The sequence below is a fragment of the Oppia nitens genome, unplaced genomic scaffold (genome assembly GCF_028296485.1).
Source record: "Oppia nitens isolate AA-2021 unplaced genomic scaffold, nextdenovo-longstitch-racon4-pilon3 scaffold30_pilon_pilon_pilon, whole genome shotgun sequence".
Lineage (NCBI taxonomy): Eukaryota > Metazoa > Arthropoda > Arachnida > Sarcoptiformes > Oppiidae > Oppia > Oppia nitens.
The window spans coordinates 705,880-729,183 of NW_026533211.1; the positions used below are offsets into that span (position 1 = coordinate 705,880).

Here is a 23,304-nt window from a genome sequence, read left to right on the forward strand (position 1 = left end):
AATTAAACACTTACTTTGTCTGAACGTATTTTTTATGGCTTTACTAATATCATCGGTAACACTACTGCTGGCCGTCCTTGAAATTGTCGGATGCGATGATACCGATGGTTGGCCACTACTACTACTACCAGTAGTAGTATTGGTTATAGTATTGATTGGATTATTACCGGCACCGGTATGTTGTTGTTGTTGTTGGTATTGGTATAACTGTTGTTGTCGTTGCTGTTGTATTGGACTCGATGTAGACGACGTTCCCCTAAGACTGGCTCTGTTATCAGCAATACGACTGTACTCTTTCATCCAGTCGCCAGTGATTGCCTTCAATTGGCTATAATTTTTTTGTTGTTGATGTTTGTTAAGAGAGAGAGAGAGAGAGAGAGAGAGAGAGAGAGAGAGAGAGAGAGAGAGAGAGAGAGAGAGAGAGAGAGAGAAATTGAAGTTGAATTGAAAGGGAAAAAACAACAACAAAAAAATATTAAATAAATATTATTAGTATAAGTAGTACTATAACATAAAGTACTGTTTAGTATATTTTATAGTATTTTTAAAAAAATAAAATAAAATTAGATATATATATAAATATATAAATATAATTCAAGTTGTTTTATATGATATTTTATATATACAGTATATATACTACTATTTACTATTATTTTTATTTTTTTTTATTAAATAAATGTTTTTTTTCTGTTAGAAACTTAAGTGCATAGAAAATCAAATATATATATATATATAGTGCATATATATATTAATATATATATATATATATATATACTGTATATATATATATATATATTAATATATAAATGCAAAAAAGGCTGAGTATTATTGATAAATAAATTATTTATATTATATTAATATATATTTAATTTAATGTATTGCTATATATATACTGTATGATTCATTTAATATATATATATATATATATATACTGTATATAAGTAAAAAAAAATAATAAATCAATATCATTAATATTAATTTTTTAATTTTAAAAAATTAATGTTAAGCGCGCACTAAATAATATATATATAAATAAATATATATATAATTTTTTTCAAATATAATATTAACATTAATATTAATAATTAAAAATTGTTGTCAACAACATTAATACAGTTTATTACTGTAACGACAATATTATTTAACTATTTTTTTAGTTGAAAATAAATTTATGCCAAAAAAATAATAATAATACAATAATTTTTATGTACATGTATAGTATAGTATAGTATTAATAATAATAATAAAAAAAATATTTCAACAACAAAATAAATGCAATTAATTTTAATTAAACTTAAAATTATTTTTTTTTAAATAACACTTTCATTTACTGTATATATATATATATACAGTACACACACACACTATACATAGCAATTGCCATTTACGGTAATACCCGGCACTGGTAGTTAAGTTAGTTTTTTTTGGGCACATATATAATAATAATAATAATAATAATACTTTACTATAAAAAATAATAAAGACATTAAATCCATAAAAAACACACAAATTTAATATTAATAATAACATTAATAATAATAATATTTGTGATAATAAAAAATTAATACTTTAATTACAATATACTGTATATAAATATATATATATATTATTAAAAAAAATATAATTATAAAAAATACAGTATATATATATATATTTAAAAATATATGGTTAAATAGGTTAGCTAGTGATTAAAATTTTTAAATACACACATAAATGGTTAAAATTATTATTAATTTTTAAAAAAAAATCATTACTTTTTTAAAAATATTTATGGATTAATATATATTTGTTTATATTAAATGTTTTAAATATCCATTGAATTTGTTATTATTAAAGATTAGTTGACTTTATTTGTATTATTATTATTATAAACAATAATTAAAAAATTTTATTTTAATAATCGCAATGTTTTGTTTATTTATTATAAAACAAAACAACTATTAAATAATAATTATTATTATTAACATATTAACAATAATAGTATTAATGATAATAATATTCATAATAATAATAATAAATGTTTTGCGGAATTATATTAATAATTAAAAAATTACAATAATTTTAATGTTTTAAAACTAAAATAGATTTTCAATTAGTTTTTTTTGTATTTTAAACATATTTATTATATGCTAATAAATTTCATATAAATATTAATTATTTTTATTAATATAATAATAATAAATAATAAGTGTTTTAGATGTCTATTAATATCATATATTTATATATTATAATTAATATTTATAATTAGAAAATTTTAATTTGTTTAATAATATATGTGTAAATAATTGTTTTATTAATAATATTGTAGTTGTTTTTTAGTATAATAAAAATACTAAATAAATAAATAGGAAAAAAGTGTAAAACATAAATAAATAATATAAATATATTATATTTATATTGTCTTTAAATATTAAAAAAGAGTTAACAAATTTATTTATATAATTATAATTTTATATATATATATATATATATATATTTAAAAATATAATCATTTATATAAATTTCATAAATTATTCAATTATTATTATTATAATCATTAAAAAATAAAAAATAAAATGTATATAATTTTTTGTTCCCAATTTGATAACTTAATACATTGTAAACTATTATTATACTAATAATAATAATAATAATTTTTATGAAATATTTATTTTAGATATTTTTATTTCCATAGGAATTGCAAATATTTTTTTATGATTATAATACTAATAATAAAAAAAGTTTTGATAAAAATGAAATAAAATTCAAACAAAAAAAACTTAAAACTATAAAAATTAATTATTAATATATCTTTAAATTTTTTAATGATAAAAATACATGTAATCATAATATTAAATGTATGTAATAATAGTGTGTCTAATATTAGTTTTTTTATTATTATTATTTTTCAGCATAAATAGCATTTACTAAGAAATTATTATTGCATTTTTAAAAATAGCTAAATAGATATATATATTATATATATAATATAATTTTTATGGGATATGAATATTATATTTATTAATAACTATTTAAATAAAATATTTATATTTAGTATCATTAGACTACTGTATACTATACAGTATACAGTGTATAGTAAAAAAATTAAATAATTTTAATACAATAAAAACAAAAAAATTAATATTTGTTTTATTGGTTGATATAAATGCAAATATCTTATAATATATAAAATTATCATAAAATTTATAAGACATTTGTTTCAATTATTGTTCATTTATTTCAACAACAAAAAAATAGTTTCAAATATATACTGTATATATATATATTCATAAAAATATTTATAATTTATTCATAATTTTATATTAATTTTTTCATGAATATTTTAATTGTATTCAAAACACATACACATACACATACACATACACATACACATACACATACACATACACATACACATACACATACACATACACATACACATACACATACACATACACATACACATACACATACACATACACATACACATACACATACACATACACATACACATACACATACACATACACATACACATACACATACACATACACATACACATACACATACACATACACATACACATACACATACACATACACATACACATACACATACACATACACATACACATACACATACACATACACATACACATACACATACACATACACATACACATACACATACACATACACATACACATACACATACACATACACATACACATACACATACACATACACATACACATACACATACACATACACATACACATACACATACACATACACATACACATACACATACACATACACATACACATACACATACACATACACATACACATACACATACACATACACATACACATACACATACACATACACATACACATACACATACACATACACATACACATACACATACACATACACATACACATACACATACACATACACATACACATACACATAACTAATACATAATACTTTATGTTATTTTTTATTGAGGATTTAATACCTGAAAACATTTTAGGGTTTTATTTTAATAAAAAGTTTTATTTGTTTTATTTTTGTTTTATCTTATTTTAAATTCAAGTATTAGTTTTTTGTGTTTAGTTTCAAATACTGTATAAATTAAACGTATGTTAATAATAATAATACCAAAAATAGGCTAACAATCAAAAACACAAAAAATATACAACAGTTTTATAATAACTAAATAGAAAATACATTTAATTAAAAAAAACTAAGTTTTTTATCTATTATTTAAATTAGATTTTTTTTCATAGGATTAGTGAGATATCTAAAAAAATATTTTTTTAAACTTTTGATTGAAATTTTTTTTTCAATTAAATGATCAAGTCTATTTTTTCTAATACTTAATTATAAATAAATAAATTATTAAAACTAAATTATAATAAATATAAAACCAAATTTATTAACATTAGTTTAAAAACAATACTATAGCTATTATTAAAATTTTGTAATAAAAAAAGTTACATTTATAAGATATTTAATTTTTTTTGATAATATAATGTATTATTTAAGTCAATTGCAGTCTATTTTTTTAAAATATAATTTTATTATAATTTTATTTAAATTTATATTTTTCAAAAAATAATAATAAATAATTTAATTAAAGATTAATTTAAAGATTTTTATTTAAATTTAGTTTTTATTTTGAAATCAATAGAAAAATAAATTTAAATCTTATTATTATATAACTGTAATAAATAATATTAATTTAATATCAACTGTAATGATACCTATACTGTATTTTTTTAAAAAAATAAAATAGTTTTCAATTACAATAGATATTGTGAAATATTTATTATTTAAAAAAATCTAATAAAATTGACTTAAATTTTGTTATTTTTTTTAGTTTATCTTATTTTATAATAATATTTAAATCAGAAAACACTTCAAAGAGATTTAAAAATATAATAATAATAATAATATTAAATATATATATTATTTTGTGTGTGTATTAGATTTACAAAAAATTTATTTAATATATATATATATTTAATACAACAACAAAAAAAGTTTTAAATTATATAATAGTTGCTGAAAAAAAACTATTGCAAAATAAAATAATAAAAATATTTTACTTTTTTAAACATTTTACTAGAAAATAATAGTTTATTTTTTCAAATTTATTAGATATAAATTTATTTAAATACAATAATAATTATTTATATATATATAAATCAAAATTAAATTAAATAAAACTAATTATTATTATTATTAGTGATTATTATTAGAAATTAATAAAAAATAATTAAATACTGATATAATTTTTAAAAAATATTTTACTGTTAAATTACTAAACATTAAAAAATATATATATTTTGAATAGGATAGCCACATAATTTAAATTATACTGTATATAGATAGGCATACAATAATATTTTTATAATAATAATAATTATTATTATGATAAATTATACATGGTACTTTATTATTTTAACATTATTATTAATATATTGATTGACAAGCATTATCACTATATATCCTAAGTTTATGCATAATATCAATAATATTATATATATATATATATATATATATATAATGATATATATATTATATACGTTATATATATATTATAATCATTTAATATTTGTTTTGATAAGCATACAGAATATTCTGTATGTTTTCTATTTGTATTAAACAAACATTGCCAATGATATTGATATTTTAAATGTGTTATACAGTGTATATCTGTAATATAGTTATATATATATATATAAATTACTTTATAAATTTTATATACTAGTATATTATATTTTATGGCATTATAAAATAAATTGTTTTTAAAACTTATATATCTATATAATACTTATTTACAATATTTGCAAAATTTTATATTATTATTATTATAGCAATTAATTAATTTCAATGGTAATATATTATTATTTTTATAATTAAGTATAACTTTATATAGTTAGTTTATAATTACATTAATATCTACTAATATTATTAACTATTATAACTATAACTAATTATAAATAATTTTTATTTAAAATTTTTAAATCAATAAATGCCAAAAAATTGTTATCTAATAATAGTTATTAATTTTTTATTGTAATATAATAATAATTATTATTATAACTATATTAATAGTTGTCAAACAAATGTGAATAATTGTATTGATTGTCATTAAATGTAATAATTAATTTTTATTAATTTTGCTTAACAAAATAAAAATATTTAAAAAAAATTTATAAATTAATGTATAGATTATATAATTATAAATTTATAAAAAAATTACAACAAAATAATACAATTGCATGCAATAGACAATTGTTTATACAATTGTGTATTTATATATATATATATATATATAAAACATGACATGCAATGAAATTATTTTAATAGTAATAATAATAATAGAAATTTTTATTACTATTTTTTGTTTTATGTATTATTTTTTGCATGTTTTTTGTGTATATACAGTATATATATATATATATATTGCATCAAAAAACAATGTAATTTATTGGCAAAATATATCGTTAGATTTATTTGCAAAATCAAACCAAAGAAATAAATTATTATAATCTGTATATTAATTTTTTATATATATACAAAATAATGGATTTTAAAGGTTATTGTCAATGATTTATATTTTATTTTATATAAATAAAATTTTAGTAAAATAACAATATATTGCAGATATATATATAATTGAGATTTATTTTCTAAAAAAATAAATTATTTAGATATATCTTTATTTTATATACTAAAAATGTTTTACACATTTTTTAACAAAATGAGCATTTAATGCATATATTTTGTATTATTTAATATATATATATATAATGCTCATTAAAAAATCATTAACTACTACTACTACTGTATATCTAATTTTTAGCTAATAAATAATTTATTTTAAAAATTTTAAATTAAATTTATGTATTATTAATGTAATGTAACTAAAAAACAATGTATACATAGATCTATATATAAATTATTTTGTATGTATATATATATATATATATATATATATATATAGTTAGATTGTAAAGATAATGTAAATTTTCAACAATAAAATTTAATTTTAAATAAAGATTATGCAATACTGTATATACACTAATGTAATTAATTTTTATAATTTTATTTATTTAGTAGCAATTTTATTGGTTGGGTATCAAAAAATATCTCATATGAATAATAAAAATTTTACACTAAAATATATATATATATATATATAATTTTATTTTATTTTTAGTCAGATTTATAGTCTATAATAAAATAAAAATCCTGAAAATTATCGATTTTTTTAAGGACTGGTATTTATAGTGTAGTTTATTATTATTATTATGATTATTATTATATACAATTGTATTACCTGTATATGTATTTTTTTTAAATTTTGTGCATTATATATGTGTTTTATATATTATTATTATTATTATACTAGTAGTAAATAATTGGTTAGCTATGGATATTATAAGTATAAATACAATATACTGTATATATAAAACAATATTCAAATATATATATATTTTTAATCTCATTTTTCCTGTATTTAAAATATTAAATCATATTTCTAAATACATTTCAATTATAAAAAAATTATTTTTTCAATAAAATCAGTAAAAAATATCAGTTATAATACTAATAATACAATTTTTAGTCAACAGTTACAGAAAGATATGGATTAAGATAAGTATTTTTTCACTAAAAAATGTAAATTTTTTTTAAAAAAATATATATACTATTGTTAAGTATTTTACAAAAAAAATCTATTTATTTATCATAAATACAATATTATATATATATATATATATATATATATATATATATATAAAGTAGATATAAATTTATATATATATATATATCTAAATTTTGTTGAAATAAATAATTTATCATTTTTTCTATTATAGAAAAATGATATCTTATTTATAATTTATTTATTTATTTAAATAGCTATTAATCATTAGTTTTTATTAAATCTAAAATAACTTTTTGTTAGATTATACATTTAATTTAAATGATTGTAATTTTTATTTATGATATTTATAAATTATAAGGAAATTTTATTTATAAATATATAAGATATTGATATTTAATTGTTTTTTAGTCTCTAAAAATAAATATAAAACAATTAATTGAAATAAAAAATTAGATTTTTTAAAAATCTTATTAAATATAATAAATAATATTTTGTTTATTAGAAAGAAAACTAAAAGTAATCAAAATAAAAGGTAATATTATTTTTTATTGTTAATAATACTAATACTAATAATAATAATAATAAAACAATACAAGTAATAATATTTATTTTATTGGATATCATTTAATAAAAATATATATATATATATAAAATAAAGTTATTTAATATAACATATATTATATATATATATATATATCAAACTTTCAACAAATCAATGTTGCGTAAAATAAATAAAATTTTAGGAAAAAAAATAAATTTTTTGTTTATCTTTTTTTATCATTAAATAATAGCAAATAGAAAATAAAAAACTATTATAATTTCTATAATAATAATAATAATAATAATCATTTTTTCAATAACAAAATAAACCTAAAAACATAATTTTGAATTAAATGTTTCAAAAGTATTATAAAAAAATTAGTAGTTATTATAATTATAATTAATTTTTGCAGATTTTTTTTCTGGTTTAATACTATTTTAATTAAACCTAATAAATTATTAGAGATTATATATATATATATATATATATATAGTCTAAATGAAAAATAATTTATAGCAATTAATTAAAATAAATTTAACCTTGTACAATGACATTATTAATATAAATTGTCAAAAAAAACATAAAATAAAAATTAATTATTTTAATTATATATGTCGTTTGGAAAAAAAAACATTTTTATTAATACAAATATATGTCTGAAAATTAATGTAAATATTAAACATAACTTTAATTTGTATTAATGAAAGTTAAACAATACATAATGAAATAAATCTATAAAAATAAAGTGCAGCAAATGTTATATTTTTTATTTGTATATATATATATACTGTATATATAAAGCACACATTATATTAAAATAACATGTTTTTTAAATAATTATAATAGGTGTATGTATGTGTGATTATGTTTATGTATATATATAAAAAATTTATCTAAATATATATATATATATGTTTGTGTATGTGTGTGTATGTGTATGTATGTGTGTGTATATGTAAAGTCTATTCCAAAATTATTGAGACAAATTAATAGTTAATTAATTTAAATATAAATTAATTTTATTATAAAATAAATAATTAAAAATATTAATATAAATAATATATAATTAATTTAATTAAAAATCAATATTTAATTCTTGCGCCATTAGCGGAAATACACATTTGAAGTCGGGATTGCATGCTCCCGATAAGTGACTCCAAGTGTTTGGGAGCCTCTACCTCCCAAATAAGTTGGATTTTGGCCATCCAATTCTCGGAGGTGCGTTCAGTCTCTTTTTCGAGCGCATCCTTCATCAATTTCCAAAGATTTTCAATTGGATTGAGATCCGGGGAATTTGGTGGCCAATCCATTAACTCACGCCCGTTCCTCGCGAAATAATCTTTCGTTGATCTGGCCGTATGGGCGGGAGCGTTGTCTTGTTGAAAGACAAATCCATGGGGATAAAGAATGTCAACAGTGGCCAAGTTTTCGTCGAGAATATCTTGATATCTCTCGGCGTTAATAGTTCCCTTGGCCATCCCTAAAGTTGACGTCCCGTGAGTACTAATACCTCCCCAAACCATTATTGCCGGTCCATGTTTTGGTACGGGTTTTTCCGGCCTTTTCCTCGACCACAGCTTTACTTTGTTGCGGAAAAGGAGGAAATAACTCTCGTCGGTGAATAGGACGTTAGTCCAGTCCCGATCGAGGTTGGCCAGACACCACTCCACCCGCTTTTGCATGTGGAGTGGTGTTAAGTTAGTGACGGGTTTCGGAAGCCATTTTAAAAGCCCGGACCGCCGCAAAGACCTCCAAACAGTCGTCGGTGACACCGACGGTCCTCCTCTTTTGGCCAATTCAACCGCAAGTCCAACCGAACTTTGCATTCGGTGATTATTGGCCAATTGAGTGAGGCGTCGTCTGTCATTGGCTGACAGACTGGGAGGTCTACCGGCTCCGGGCTTGTGTTGGACACCTTGACCCGCCCGTAACCTTTCAATGACCCGAAATACCGTAGCTCTTGATGCACCCGATGCTTTCATGAGGTATTTCGGGTCATGGTGGCCATTGTCCCATAGCACCTGGAGTGTTTTCCGGCGGTCGGCGTTTGTTGTGTTTTGGTCCACTTTTTTGTTGTTTGCCATCACTTAATAAATGTAAACATAAACATGTGGCATATCATTTAAAAGGTTAYAAAAAATCCTTTCCAATGATATGCCTTACATTTAAAAGTGATGACAAACATTAATTATGTGGACCAAAAACAAAACGTTATGTTTGTCTCAAAAATATTGCAATAAACTTTATGTGTGTGTATGTGTGTGTATATGTGTGTGTATATGTGTGTGTATGTGTGTGTGTATATGTGTGTGTATATATGTATGTATATGTGTGTATATATATGTATGTGTATATGTGTGTGTATATGTGTGTATATGTGTGTGTATATGTGTGTGTATATGCGTGTGTATATGTGTGTGTATATGTGTGTATATATGTTTAATACAGTGGTGTTGTTATGTGTTAATACTAAAGATTTTTAATTTCAACACAAAAAAATTAATTGTTTTTTAATTTAGAAAATTAATTAACATAAAGATTATACTGTAATGTATGTACAGTACAATCTGTATATAAATTATAATTACTGTATATATAATATATTGTATTAATTTTACAGATGATTATAATTACTAAACAGTATATAAAGTATAGTAAGTAAATCATACAACGATTTAATACATTAGTGTAACTATAGTTACATAATAATAATAATAATTGTTTTAACACCAACAATTTTTTTAATTTTTATAAAATAATTATTTTAATGTAAATATTTTTAAAAAAAAAACTTTAAATAATTTCTATTAGAATAAATATTTTTTGTAAACAGTTTACAAATTAATAATAGATAATAAAGTATTGAATTTTTATTTATATATTTCAATAAATGTTATAAAACTAAATTAAAAAAAATAAAGTTTTATACTGTAATTAATTGATTGATTAGATATACAAAAAGTTTTATATCTTTATATCTTATATTATATGTTTTATTTTGTATTATTTTTATATAATTTTTATTTTTTTTTGAAAATAATTTAAATCCCATATGTCATTTAAATTTAGTATATATTCAATTGTAATCATTATAATCAATCAATCAATCAATTTAATAAAAATACAAAAACAATTTTAAGCACCGGTAGGATATAAATCACCAGGTGCTCGCTTGACAAATAAAAAAAAACAGCATGTACATTTTTTTAAATTAAATACATTTAAATTATATTTACAGTATATATATATTGAATAAATTAACTAAACTAATAATTAATTTAAATAAATTTCGAAATACTATTTTAATCTAAAAAATATTTTATAATTTTTTTTTTTAAATCTAAAATTTCCAAATCATTGGTTGACAACTACTTTATATATAAAAAAATAATCGGATTATTATTATTATTATTATAGGTATTATAGATATTACAACATAGACTGACAATTATTGCGAAACAAATCAAATATTTACTTTATTTTTGTTGAAATAATAAAAAACTAAAATCCAATTTTACTTAATTTAAATTATAATCTCATTAAAAATATATATATATAAAAAATAATAATACCAAAAAAAATTACAATTATTATTATTAGTTGAGAAACAATAATAATAATAATTACAAAAAAATTGAATTTATAAAACACAAACATATCTAATATATAAATTATTTTTATTTAAAATAATGTGATTTAATTGATAAAATTAATTAATATTATATATAATATACTATTAATTAATTTTATCAATTAAATCCTATTATTTTAAATTAATTTATTAATTATATTAAATTGATTATTAGTTTAGCAAAAATATTTTTTTTAAAAAACTTTTTCTAATCAAAAACAAAAAACAAAACAAAAATAAAATAATAATAATATAAACTTACGATTGCTTATGACATACAATGCATAGCCATGTGTTTTGGCTACCGGTGCTGGTGTTACTGTGTTCAGCAGCTCCTAAATCATAGTGTCGGCACAGTTTGCAAACAGTTTTACTACAATGGGGACACTGTGCACCCCGATTGACAAACCGGCCCAACTCGGTTAGACACCGGGCACAGGTACGCAACTGGTCGACAGCCCCCTGTCTAATGATACCACGCTTTCTCAACCGTTGTAGGTCTGCCTTTAACCTACTGTCCCATTAGATATATATATATATATATATATGTGTGAGTGTATGTTTTTGTGTAGGTGGGTGTGTGTGTGAAAAAAATTATCAAAAAAAAAATAATTAAAAATTTGTTTTCTAAAAATCTAATATTAAATTAATTTAGTTAATTGTGAATTAATATAATAAATAAATAAATAAAATAATAATTTTTTTTTTTAAATATTTAACAATGCAATATTTACATTAATTAATTTAAATAAATTATATTTTTTGTAAAATGTTTGAGTGTGTGTGCTAAATATTTTTTAACATTTAATAAATTAAATAAATATGTACCAGTTTATTTTATTTATTTTATTTTTTTAAATATTTAATATATATAAAATGTTAAATGTCAAAATTAGCAAATAAAATAATAATAATAATATACAATACACACTTGTGTAGTACAATAATATAAATAATAATAATAATAATAATCATTAATATTAAATTGATTTTTAATAATCAGTTGTATACAGTCAATGCAAATAAATTTTAAGCAAAAATAAATAATTTTTATTAAAACATTTTTGATTGAACTCCAAAAAAACAATTATAATAATTATTATTTTTATATTATTATTATTATTATATAAAAAAATTTGATGTTTGTTTAAACATAGTCTCCAAGTGAGTAATAAAACAGTCAAAAAAAAATAAATTAATATACAATAGATTAGTAAATAGAAAATTAATTAATTATTTTTCTAATTTTTTTTGTAATAATTATAACTATAATGTACTGTAATATCCATTATTTATTTTTTGAATTTATTTATAGTACAGTATATATATATATATATATATAATAAATATATTATAACCCCGTATACTATACACTATATATATACAGTATATTTATAATCTATTAAATAATATGTTTTTAATCAAATAAATGGATATCACATATACGATCAGTATATATATATATATGTAATTCAATTTAATTAATTGATAATAAAAAATAATTTAATATAATGATTACTAACAAAAATTATTAGTAAAATACTTGAAAATATCAACTAATATATTAGTGTCAGAAAATGTTAGCAATTTTTTTTGTTATTGATTAATAATTAAATAACAAATTAACAGTAATTACAATTCAAATTAATTAATTAATGTGATATTTATATAAAAAAAATGTTTATATATCTATACAGATATTTTTAATGCAATTTATCATCAATCAAAAAACAATTTTGTTGTTGTTGTTATACAGTATTATATTTTTATAAGATATAATACATTTATGACAAATAATTTTTATATATTTTTTTATATGATATATTGATATTAAAATACTGTATTAGTAGTAGAATTGGGATATAATAAAAAAAACCTACAATTTTGTTGTTGAAATTGATGTGTAAAGTAGAGTATTATATAATATATATATATTATAGTATATTAAATATCAGAGCATTTTTTACTTAGTATAATAAAAAAATATATATATTTCAAGTAATATAAGGTATATAAATATATATATATATATTGATAAGTAAATATATTGATTAAAATTTACACAACAATACAACAATTTTTTTTGATAGTATAATGGATGGCATTTTTATTATAAATTTAATATATATATGTGTGTATGTGTATGTGTATGTGTATGTGTATGTGTATGTGTATGTGTATGTGTATGTGTATGTGTATGTGTATGTGTATGTGTATGTGTATGTGTATGTGTATGTGTATGTGTATGTGTATGTGTATGTGTATGTGTATGTGTATGTGTATGTGTATGTGTATGTGTATGTGTATGTGTATGTGTATGTGTATGTGTATGTGTATGTGTATGTGTATGTGTATGTGTATGTGTATGTGTATGTGTATGTGTATGTGTATGTGTATGTGTATGTGTATGTGTATGTGTATGTGTATGTGTATGTGTATGTGTATGTGTATGTGTATGTGTATGTGTATGTGTGTATAGGTAGGTAGATAATAATAATAATAATATTATTATTATTATCAACTTATTTTCATTAATTTAGATTATTATCAAAATAAATTTATTTATTTTTTCAACAAGATCATTTATTTTTAGAAAAATTTTTCTAAAGTGCATTAAAAAAACATTTATTTACTACAATTAATTTTAAATGTCATATGTTTACAATAATAATAATAATAATAATATACACTAAACTGTAAATTTAATAGATAGATAAAGATTATTATACCGGTATATATATACTTATATATATATATATATATATATATTTATATATGTCTAAAATATATGACATTTTTAACAAAAATTAAAATATTATGTAATTCATGTTAGATTAATATTTTTCAACAACAAAAAAAATAAAATATATTTTAAAATTTACATAAACATTATTATTTGACTTTAAGGCAGATTATATTTGAAACTTTAAAAATTTTATTTTATTTTTTTTTTGATGACTAATGCTTTTATATCGTTAAAATTTAGTTTGAATACAATTTTTTTTTTAATATTTACACAATTTAACTAAAATATATATTTAAATTTATATTAGTTTATATTAAATGGATAGTGCAAATTAATGTTTGGTGACAATTATGCTTTTATCAAATATTAAATATAGTTTTTAAAAAATATAAAATTAATATAATATACTGTATATATATATATATATATATATATATATATATATATATATATATTGTTGTTGATAAACATGTTTATCATCACTATATACTTATATATTAATTTTTACTAAATGACATATTATTGTATGTATTTATGTATATATATATACTGTATATGTTAAGTCAATTAGCAATTTTTAGGTATTATAAATTTATAACAAAATAAATTAAATTTACTGGAAAAATATTGATTAAATCATAGATAATATATATATATATATATATATATATATATATATATTTGAAATGTTTTATATATCTCATTAGTTTCAATGTTTATTTGATTATTTTAAATATTATTATCATTATTATTAATTTATCTAGTACATTAGTAGATTTATATATATATATATATATATATATATAAATATAATGTATTTTTGATATTTTTATATTAATAGTTTTATTTAATAAAATAGATAAATTTATTTGAAAAAAATAGTTGATATATTAATTGATAAACTAATATTATCAATTAATTATTATAGAAAATAAAAACATTTATGATATATATGTTTGTATATATTTTTTTTTTTTGGTTTAATAAATCAATTTTATTTTTAACAGTAAAAATAATAATAATATTACTATTAATAATAAGTATAAAAATGCTATTACCAATTAAATGCTATTATTATTATTATCATTATTTTGATAACAAAAAATATTTGTAAACAAATTTTATACATATTATTTATTTTATTAATTTTATTTTTGATAAAATAAAATTTATATCCATAACAACAACAATAACTTTATATATGATATAATAAATAATTGATTCAAAATTTTTATTTTTCTCTCTCTCTCTATATATATATACTGTTTGAAAGATATTTTATTTTCATGAATGATGATTACAAAACATACATACAATGCCATTGATTAGTGATTTTTGTCGTTATTATTGTTGATATAAATATATATAATATGAGTGCCGACAGTGTATATATATATATATATATATATAAATTTAATGTATTTATTAATACTATATATATATATTGATATACAGTATATATAATATATATTATATATATATATATCGATATATATAGCTTAAGGCAATATAAAAATTATTGTATATAAAATGTCATTTTATATATTGATATATTATTCATATATTCAATATATATATATATTATATTTCAGGAAATATTGTATAAATACCCACAAAAAAATCATATCATATGATAGCATATGTTATTAGATAATATTATAGTATTTTAATATATCTATTTGATAGTAAATATTTTATACAATATATTATATGTATATATATATATATCTAGATATTTACTTTATATGCTATTCAAAAAATATATATAATAAATTGTAATTTTATTATATATTGTATTATAGTTATACATATATATATATTAATATATTAATGATAATGTTTGCTTAAATTATAAAATTATTTCAAGGATATTGTTAATTATATATATATATATATAATTTTTTATCGTGTATTTATTAAATTTTTAAGTTAAATTTGGGTAATTATTTTTTATTTTTCAACTAGTGTTTTACTATATATATACAGTATATATATATATATATATATTATAATAAGTTAGAAATAAATTAAATCGTGATTAATATAAAATATAATATCATATATATATATATATATATATATATATAATCCTAATAATGATAATAATAGTAACAAAACAAAACAAAAATTTATATATAAAACAAAATAATAAATTTCAATACATATAATATAAATATAGTAATAAAACAATTTATTTTTTTTGGCGTTAATTTTGCTATTTTAAAAAAAAACAATAATAACAAAAATTACATGATTTTTATAGATTAAAGCAATTAAAATCTATGCAAACAATATATAATAATAATAATAAAACAATACAATTTCATTAAACAACAATAGCATTAAAAAAAATAGTTAAATTTTTTTATATATAATATCACCTAAATATACAGTCTATACAATACATTGCGAAAATAAAATATTTATATATTTAATTTGCGTAATTACTTATCAATTGTTACGATATTATAATAATAGTAATAATAATAAATTAAATGATGAGATTTTTTTACTATATGTATTGTTATTATAATATGATATTATACTATATAATAGTATATAAAACATTGAAAATATAATTAAATTTTTTGTGTGTGTATTGATTTGTGTTTTTTTTAATTTATATTTTATAAGTAAATAAATAAATTGTGACAAAACTAGTAAACAATTTTTTATTTAATGAGTTTTGCAATACAGTAGTAGTAATAAAGTAATCAATAATTTGTTTTTTGTTAAAAAAAATAATTAGTAATTTTTATTTTAAATAATTAAATTAGATAAATCAATTTTTTTAATAATTACAATCTATTGATTTTTTTTTTGTAAAATAATAATAATAATTTTAATATTATTTTATTGATAAATTATAATTATCGTATATACAATATATAAATAATTCATTGATAATTAATGTTTGTGTGTGTGTGTACGTATGTGTATCTAAGTATGTATGTGTGTATATGTATGTATGTATGTATGTATGTGTGTGTATGTATGTGTATGTATGTATGTGTGTGTATGTTTGTCTGTGTGTATGTATGTATGTATGTATGTATGTATGTATGTATGTATGTATGTATGTATGTATGTATGTATGTATGTATGTATGTATGTATGTATGTATGTATGTATGTATGTATGTATGTATGTATGTATGTATGTATGTATGTATGTATGTATGTATGTATGTATGTATGTATGTATGTATGTATGTATGTATGTATGTATGTATGTATGTATGTATGTATGTATGTATGTATGTATGTATGTATGTATGTATGTATGTATGTATGTATGTATGTATGTATGTATGTATGTATGTATGTATGTATGTATGTATGTATGTATGTATGTATGTATGTATGTATGTATGTATGTATGTATGTATGTATGTATGTATGTATGTATGTATGTATGTATGTATGTATGTATGTATGTATGTATGTATGTATGTATGTATGTATGTATGTATGTATGTATGTATGTATGTATGTATGTATGTATGTATGTATGTATGTATGTATGTTTGTATGTATGTATGTGTGTGTATGTTTGTCTGTGTGTGTATGTATGTATGTATGTATGTGTGTATGTATGCGTATGTATGTGTGTATGTATGCGTATGTATGTATGTATGTATGTATATGTATACTATTAATGTTTAGTTGTTTATTTGTTAAATCATTGAATGTGTTTGATAAAATATTTATACAATATACTATATTGTATATATATATATATATAATATAATTTATATATGTTTTTATTATTTAGTTTATATAACATTATCATATGAAAAACATATATATATACAGTATATATATATATATAACACTAATCAGCAATGTCAATATTTATATTAACTAATAAACTTGACATACCTGGTTCACTATACTATTATATATATATATATATATACTAACAGTAAAATATATTATAATACTTAAATAATAAAAAAAAATTAATTAAATTATTTTATTTATTTATTTATTGTTGTCTCAATTGAATCAAAATTTCAAATATAAACATAATATCTAACAAATAAACTAAAATAATTTGAATTTGCTAAATCAAACTTATTTAATTAGGATATACTGTATATTTATATTACTAGGAATTTTACTATTTGCTATTGTTAAAAAATTAAATAATATTTGATTTTGATTTATTTATTTATTTTTTTTAAAAAAAAAGTTTAATAGTTATAATTATAAATTTTATAATAATTAATTAATAGTTTATAATATATATATATATACATATATAGTTGATTAATTTATTTGTTTACTGTATTATTATTATTATTATTATTATTATAATTATTAGCTATGCTATCATAATTAATAATTTATTGTTTTATTGTTAATACTGATTTACACTAACAAATAATAATAATCAATTTAATACACTTACAGCGGCCACTCAAGTGTCTCAATTTGATTGTCAGACAACCATTTCTTTGCCAATTTTGATGTGTGCTTTGGGTCGTTGTCCGCTTGAAATAAAAAATCATCGCTTATTTGTAGATCTCTGGCACTCTGAAGCAAATGTGGGGTCAAAATATCGTTAACGTAAATGTAGCGGTCCATAGTTGATGGAATTTCGACCAAATGGCCAACTCCCTGGCCTGTCATACACCCCCATACCATAACTGATTTCGAGTGCTTCACAGTTGGACATATATTATCAGGATTAATGCTTTCGCCTCTCTTTTTAAACACTCGTTGGCGACGTTTAGTACTAATAATCTCAAATTTTGACTCATCTGACCACAAGACCTTCCTCCAGTATGACATAGGCATCCGGATGTACTTTCGTGCAAAGTCTAATCGTTTTCTCTGATTTGTTAGGCTTATCATTGGACGTCTTCGCGCAATACCACTGTAATAACCCATTTCTTGAATCCGGTGTCTAATAGTGTTTCGGTGACACAAAATGTTTCTGGCGGCCAACTCTTCCTTAATCTCATCGGTGGTCAACTTCTTATTTTTTGCCACAATTCGACTCAATATCCTGTCCTGTTTAGCACTGGTACATCTTTTTCGACCACTTCTTGCGAGATTTCTAACTGTCCCGTACTTTTCGACTTTCTTTACAATTGATCGGACAGTATTATCAGTTGTTGTAAACAGTTCCGCTATTTTTGCGTATGACTTTCCGGTGCTGACTCTCATATCATACATTTGTTGGCGAATTGCATCTGAAAATTCTTGTATTTTAACCATTTTTATGATAATCACTGCATTTACTGTTTATTTACGTGTATTCAAATTAATAACAATGCATTGGAATCAATTGGTCCCAACAATGTGTCTGAAATCACGCGCGTTTTAAAAACACGAAAATAATTTTTGTACCTAAATTATTAACACCTATAACTTTACCTTGATATATTTTGTTATTTAAACCATTGTTTTGACCATCTAGTATATCAATTTAATTGTGATTTATTACTCTATTATTTGATATCAAATTTGTTTATTTAAGTTAAAAAATAAAAAAGTTATTAAAGTTTAAAGTTAATGATATCAATATTTTTACGATACGAAATTAGATTATGTTTTTAGTGTATATATATATATCTATAGTATACATATTGATAGCTACTATAACTTTAACTAATAATATAAGTTTATTAATAATTATAATTTAAACAAACAAACAATAGACAATATCAAATAGCAAATAATTTTAATAATAATAATTTTATTTTTTAAATAAAATATGCCATGGTCATTGCGTGTGTGTGTATATATATATATGTACTAGTTAATTTTTCTATAAAAATTATTATTAAATAAATTTTTTTATATATATATATATAATTAGTTTATTGTTTTTTTTGGCATCAAATATATAGTTTAGTAATTTTTTTAGATAATTATTTTTTAAAACAAATAATAATTATTTTATTTAATGTAATAGTAATAATAGATTTATGTTATATAAAACATACACACACACACACAAAACAATTTGTTTAATTAATCATAAAAATTTAATATATATATATATAAATTATTTTATATATGTCCTTGATAATGTACTAGTTTTTTATGTTTGTTTGTTTATTATATATTTATCATTATTATTAGTATAGTATAAAAATAAAAGTATAAAATGAGACACTTTTTATTATTATATATTTATTATACTATATATATATATATATATATATATATACTGTCAATATGTTAGTGTATTTTAGTTTATTATTATTATTATTTTTATAAATAGACCCTTAAGTTAGGATTTATAGATTATCGTCAAAAAAATAAATAATATTATTATAATAATAATAGTTTAGCCGATTATATTTGAACGAGTATTTAGTAGCAAATAATAGACTTTATTTAGTATTACTAATAATAATAATAATAATTATTATTATTATTATTATTGTATTAATAAAATGTTTGTATTGACCATGTTTATTGTTTTAGACATTATATATATATATATATATATATATATATATATTTTATTATTTTTCCAATTTATATATTTATATATTTTTAATATTGTCTTTAAAAAAAATTTTGTGTAATTTATTTTAATATCAATTTATTTGTTTGTATGTCTCTCTCTAAATAATAAAATAATTTAATAAATGTTTGCAAATGTTTTTTTTTGTTGACAATTTAATAATAATAATATAATTATTATTATATATATAGTCTAGTAAAAAATCTAGACATAAAAATTCAAATAAATTGTTATTAATACACACAACAAAAAAACATATACAATAAAATAATACATATATATATATGTATTATTAAATCAATTTTATGTCAAATATGCTATAAATGGAAAAAAATTTAATAATAATAATAATAAAAATAAGTGAAATGTATTGAAAACATATATATCTTTATATATATATATATATAATAATATAAATAATAAAAATTTAATGTCTATATTGTGAGTATATTGATGTTTGCCGACGTATTTTTTTCATCAGTTATTATTATTATTATTATTATATTTAATGTTATAGTTTAAGTTGTTTTTACAATATATGTATACAATATATATAAAGTATATAAAAATAATACAATTTTTTTGATGTTTTTATAAATAAATATATATATAAATAAATAACAATTTCTATATAAATTGTATTTTATTTTAGGCTGATTGATATTTTATTTATTTATTTTATACTTAGTATTTAACAATAATACTAATAATTTTTTTATTAGAAAAAAATAAAATTTGTTATAATATTATATATATACTCACTTTGATTAATGTTTTATATATATATATATATATACTGTATATATACTGTAAATGTGTTTAAAAACTACATTATATATCTATAGTGTAATGTATATCAATACATAATCAATACATATGTTTTTTATGTTTAGTTAATATACAAATAAAAGTATTATTATTATTTTTTTATTATTTGCTAAACAAGTGATTCAATTATATATTAATAGAGAGAGAGAGAGAGAGAGAGAGAGAGAGAGAAAGAGAGAGAGCTAAATAGGGTCAGTGTATTTAATATCTGATTAGTTTTATTGTTATTGTAATACAATATATACGCTAATGAGATAATTGTATCGATATATATATATATATATACAGTATATATATATATTACTGTATATATCATATATGATCTCAATTGTCTAAATATCTCTAATAATAATAATAACAAACAAAAAATAATAACATTAATAGTAATACTATAGTTATAGATAATACAGTTAAAGGGAAAAGTAAGTGTTATTTTTATTTTATTATTTTATACTCTACTATATATATATATACTTAATATTTGATAATCATATATATATATATATCTATAATAAATTGATTTATCAATAGTTTTTCTTTGGGCAGTAAAAAAATTGGGTGCAGTTATCACACAAAATACAAATAATAATAATAATAATTTATATAATAATAATAATAATGTAATAATTATTATTATTATTATATATTGATATCTTAATCCAAAAAAAATTAATTAAAAATAAATAGAAAATTAAATCAATATTATGTAATAATAATATATTTATTTATATATCAATAGTATTATTACATAACATTTAACAAGTAATTAAAAATATTTTTTTTAGTGATAATGAAAATGACATACATTTTATTTTATGGTTACAAATATATAAACACACAGTTAGTTTGTATTAATAAATCTATTAATAAAATTGATATAATAATTGATTTTTTTTTAAATAAAATCAATTACTTAGTGAATATTATAGATTAAAACTTATTTATTTTATATACAATATATATATATTTATGTGGTTATATATTTATGAATATATAATTATTGTAATTGATTTTATTTTACTATTATTTTTTATTATTATACAATTAACAATATATTAATGAAATAATAATAATAATAATCATAAATAGTAACCTCAAACTTGATTTTGTTTTGTGAAACAAAAATGTAAAATCAATAAATTATTATAAATATTAAATTTTCTATGAAAACTATTACTAGAAAAATAATAAACTAATTATTAGTAAATAAATAGACATTTATATATTTTTTATTGTAAAAAAAATTAGTATATTAATAGGTGTAACAAATTAATACTAAAAAAAAATTATTATTATTTTAGACAATTTATTTATATGAGAAAAATATATTATTAATATTAAATAAAATTGATTTTTACTAAATATATATATATATATATATATATATATATATATATATATATATATAGT

The 23,304-nt window shown here is 18.0% G+C and overlaps 1 protein-coding gene across 4 annotated transcripts in view; it reads right to left on the reverse strand.

Annotated features, from left to right (window-relative positions):
- The window catches only part of LOC128956532 (uncharacterized), an 82,196-nt gene that overhangs the window by 39,108 nt on the left and 19,784 nt on the right, over nt 1-23,304 (reverse strand). For 2 of the 4 annotated variants that reach the window (XM_054302251.1, XM_054302249.1), the window contains exons 3-4: nt 12,097-12,348; nt 15-328 (exon numbers count right to left, since the gene is read on the reverse strand). In XM_054302251.1, the coding sequence (XP_054158226.1) occupies nt 15-328; nt 12,097-12,348 (566 nt within the window). The remainder of the gene's footprint in view (nt 1-14; nt 329-12,096; nt 12,349-23,304) is intronic. The other 2 variants (XM_054302250.1, XM_054302252.1) reach the window with 2 other exon arrangements.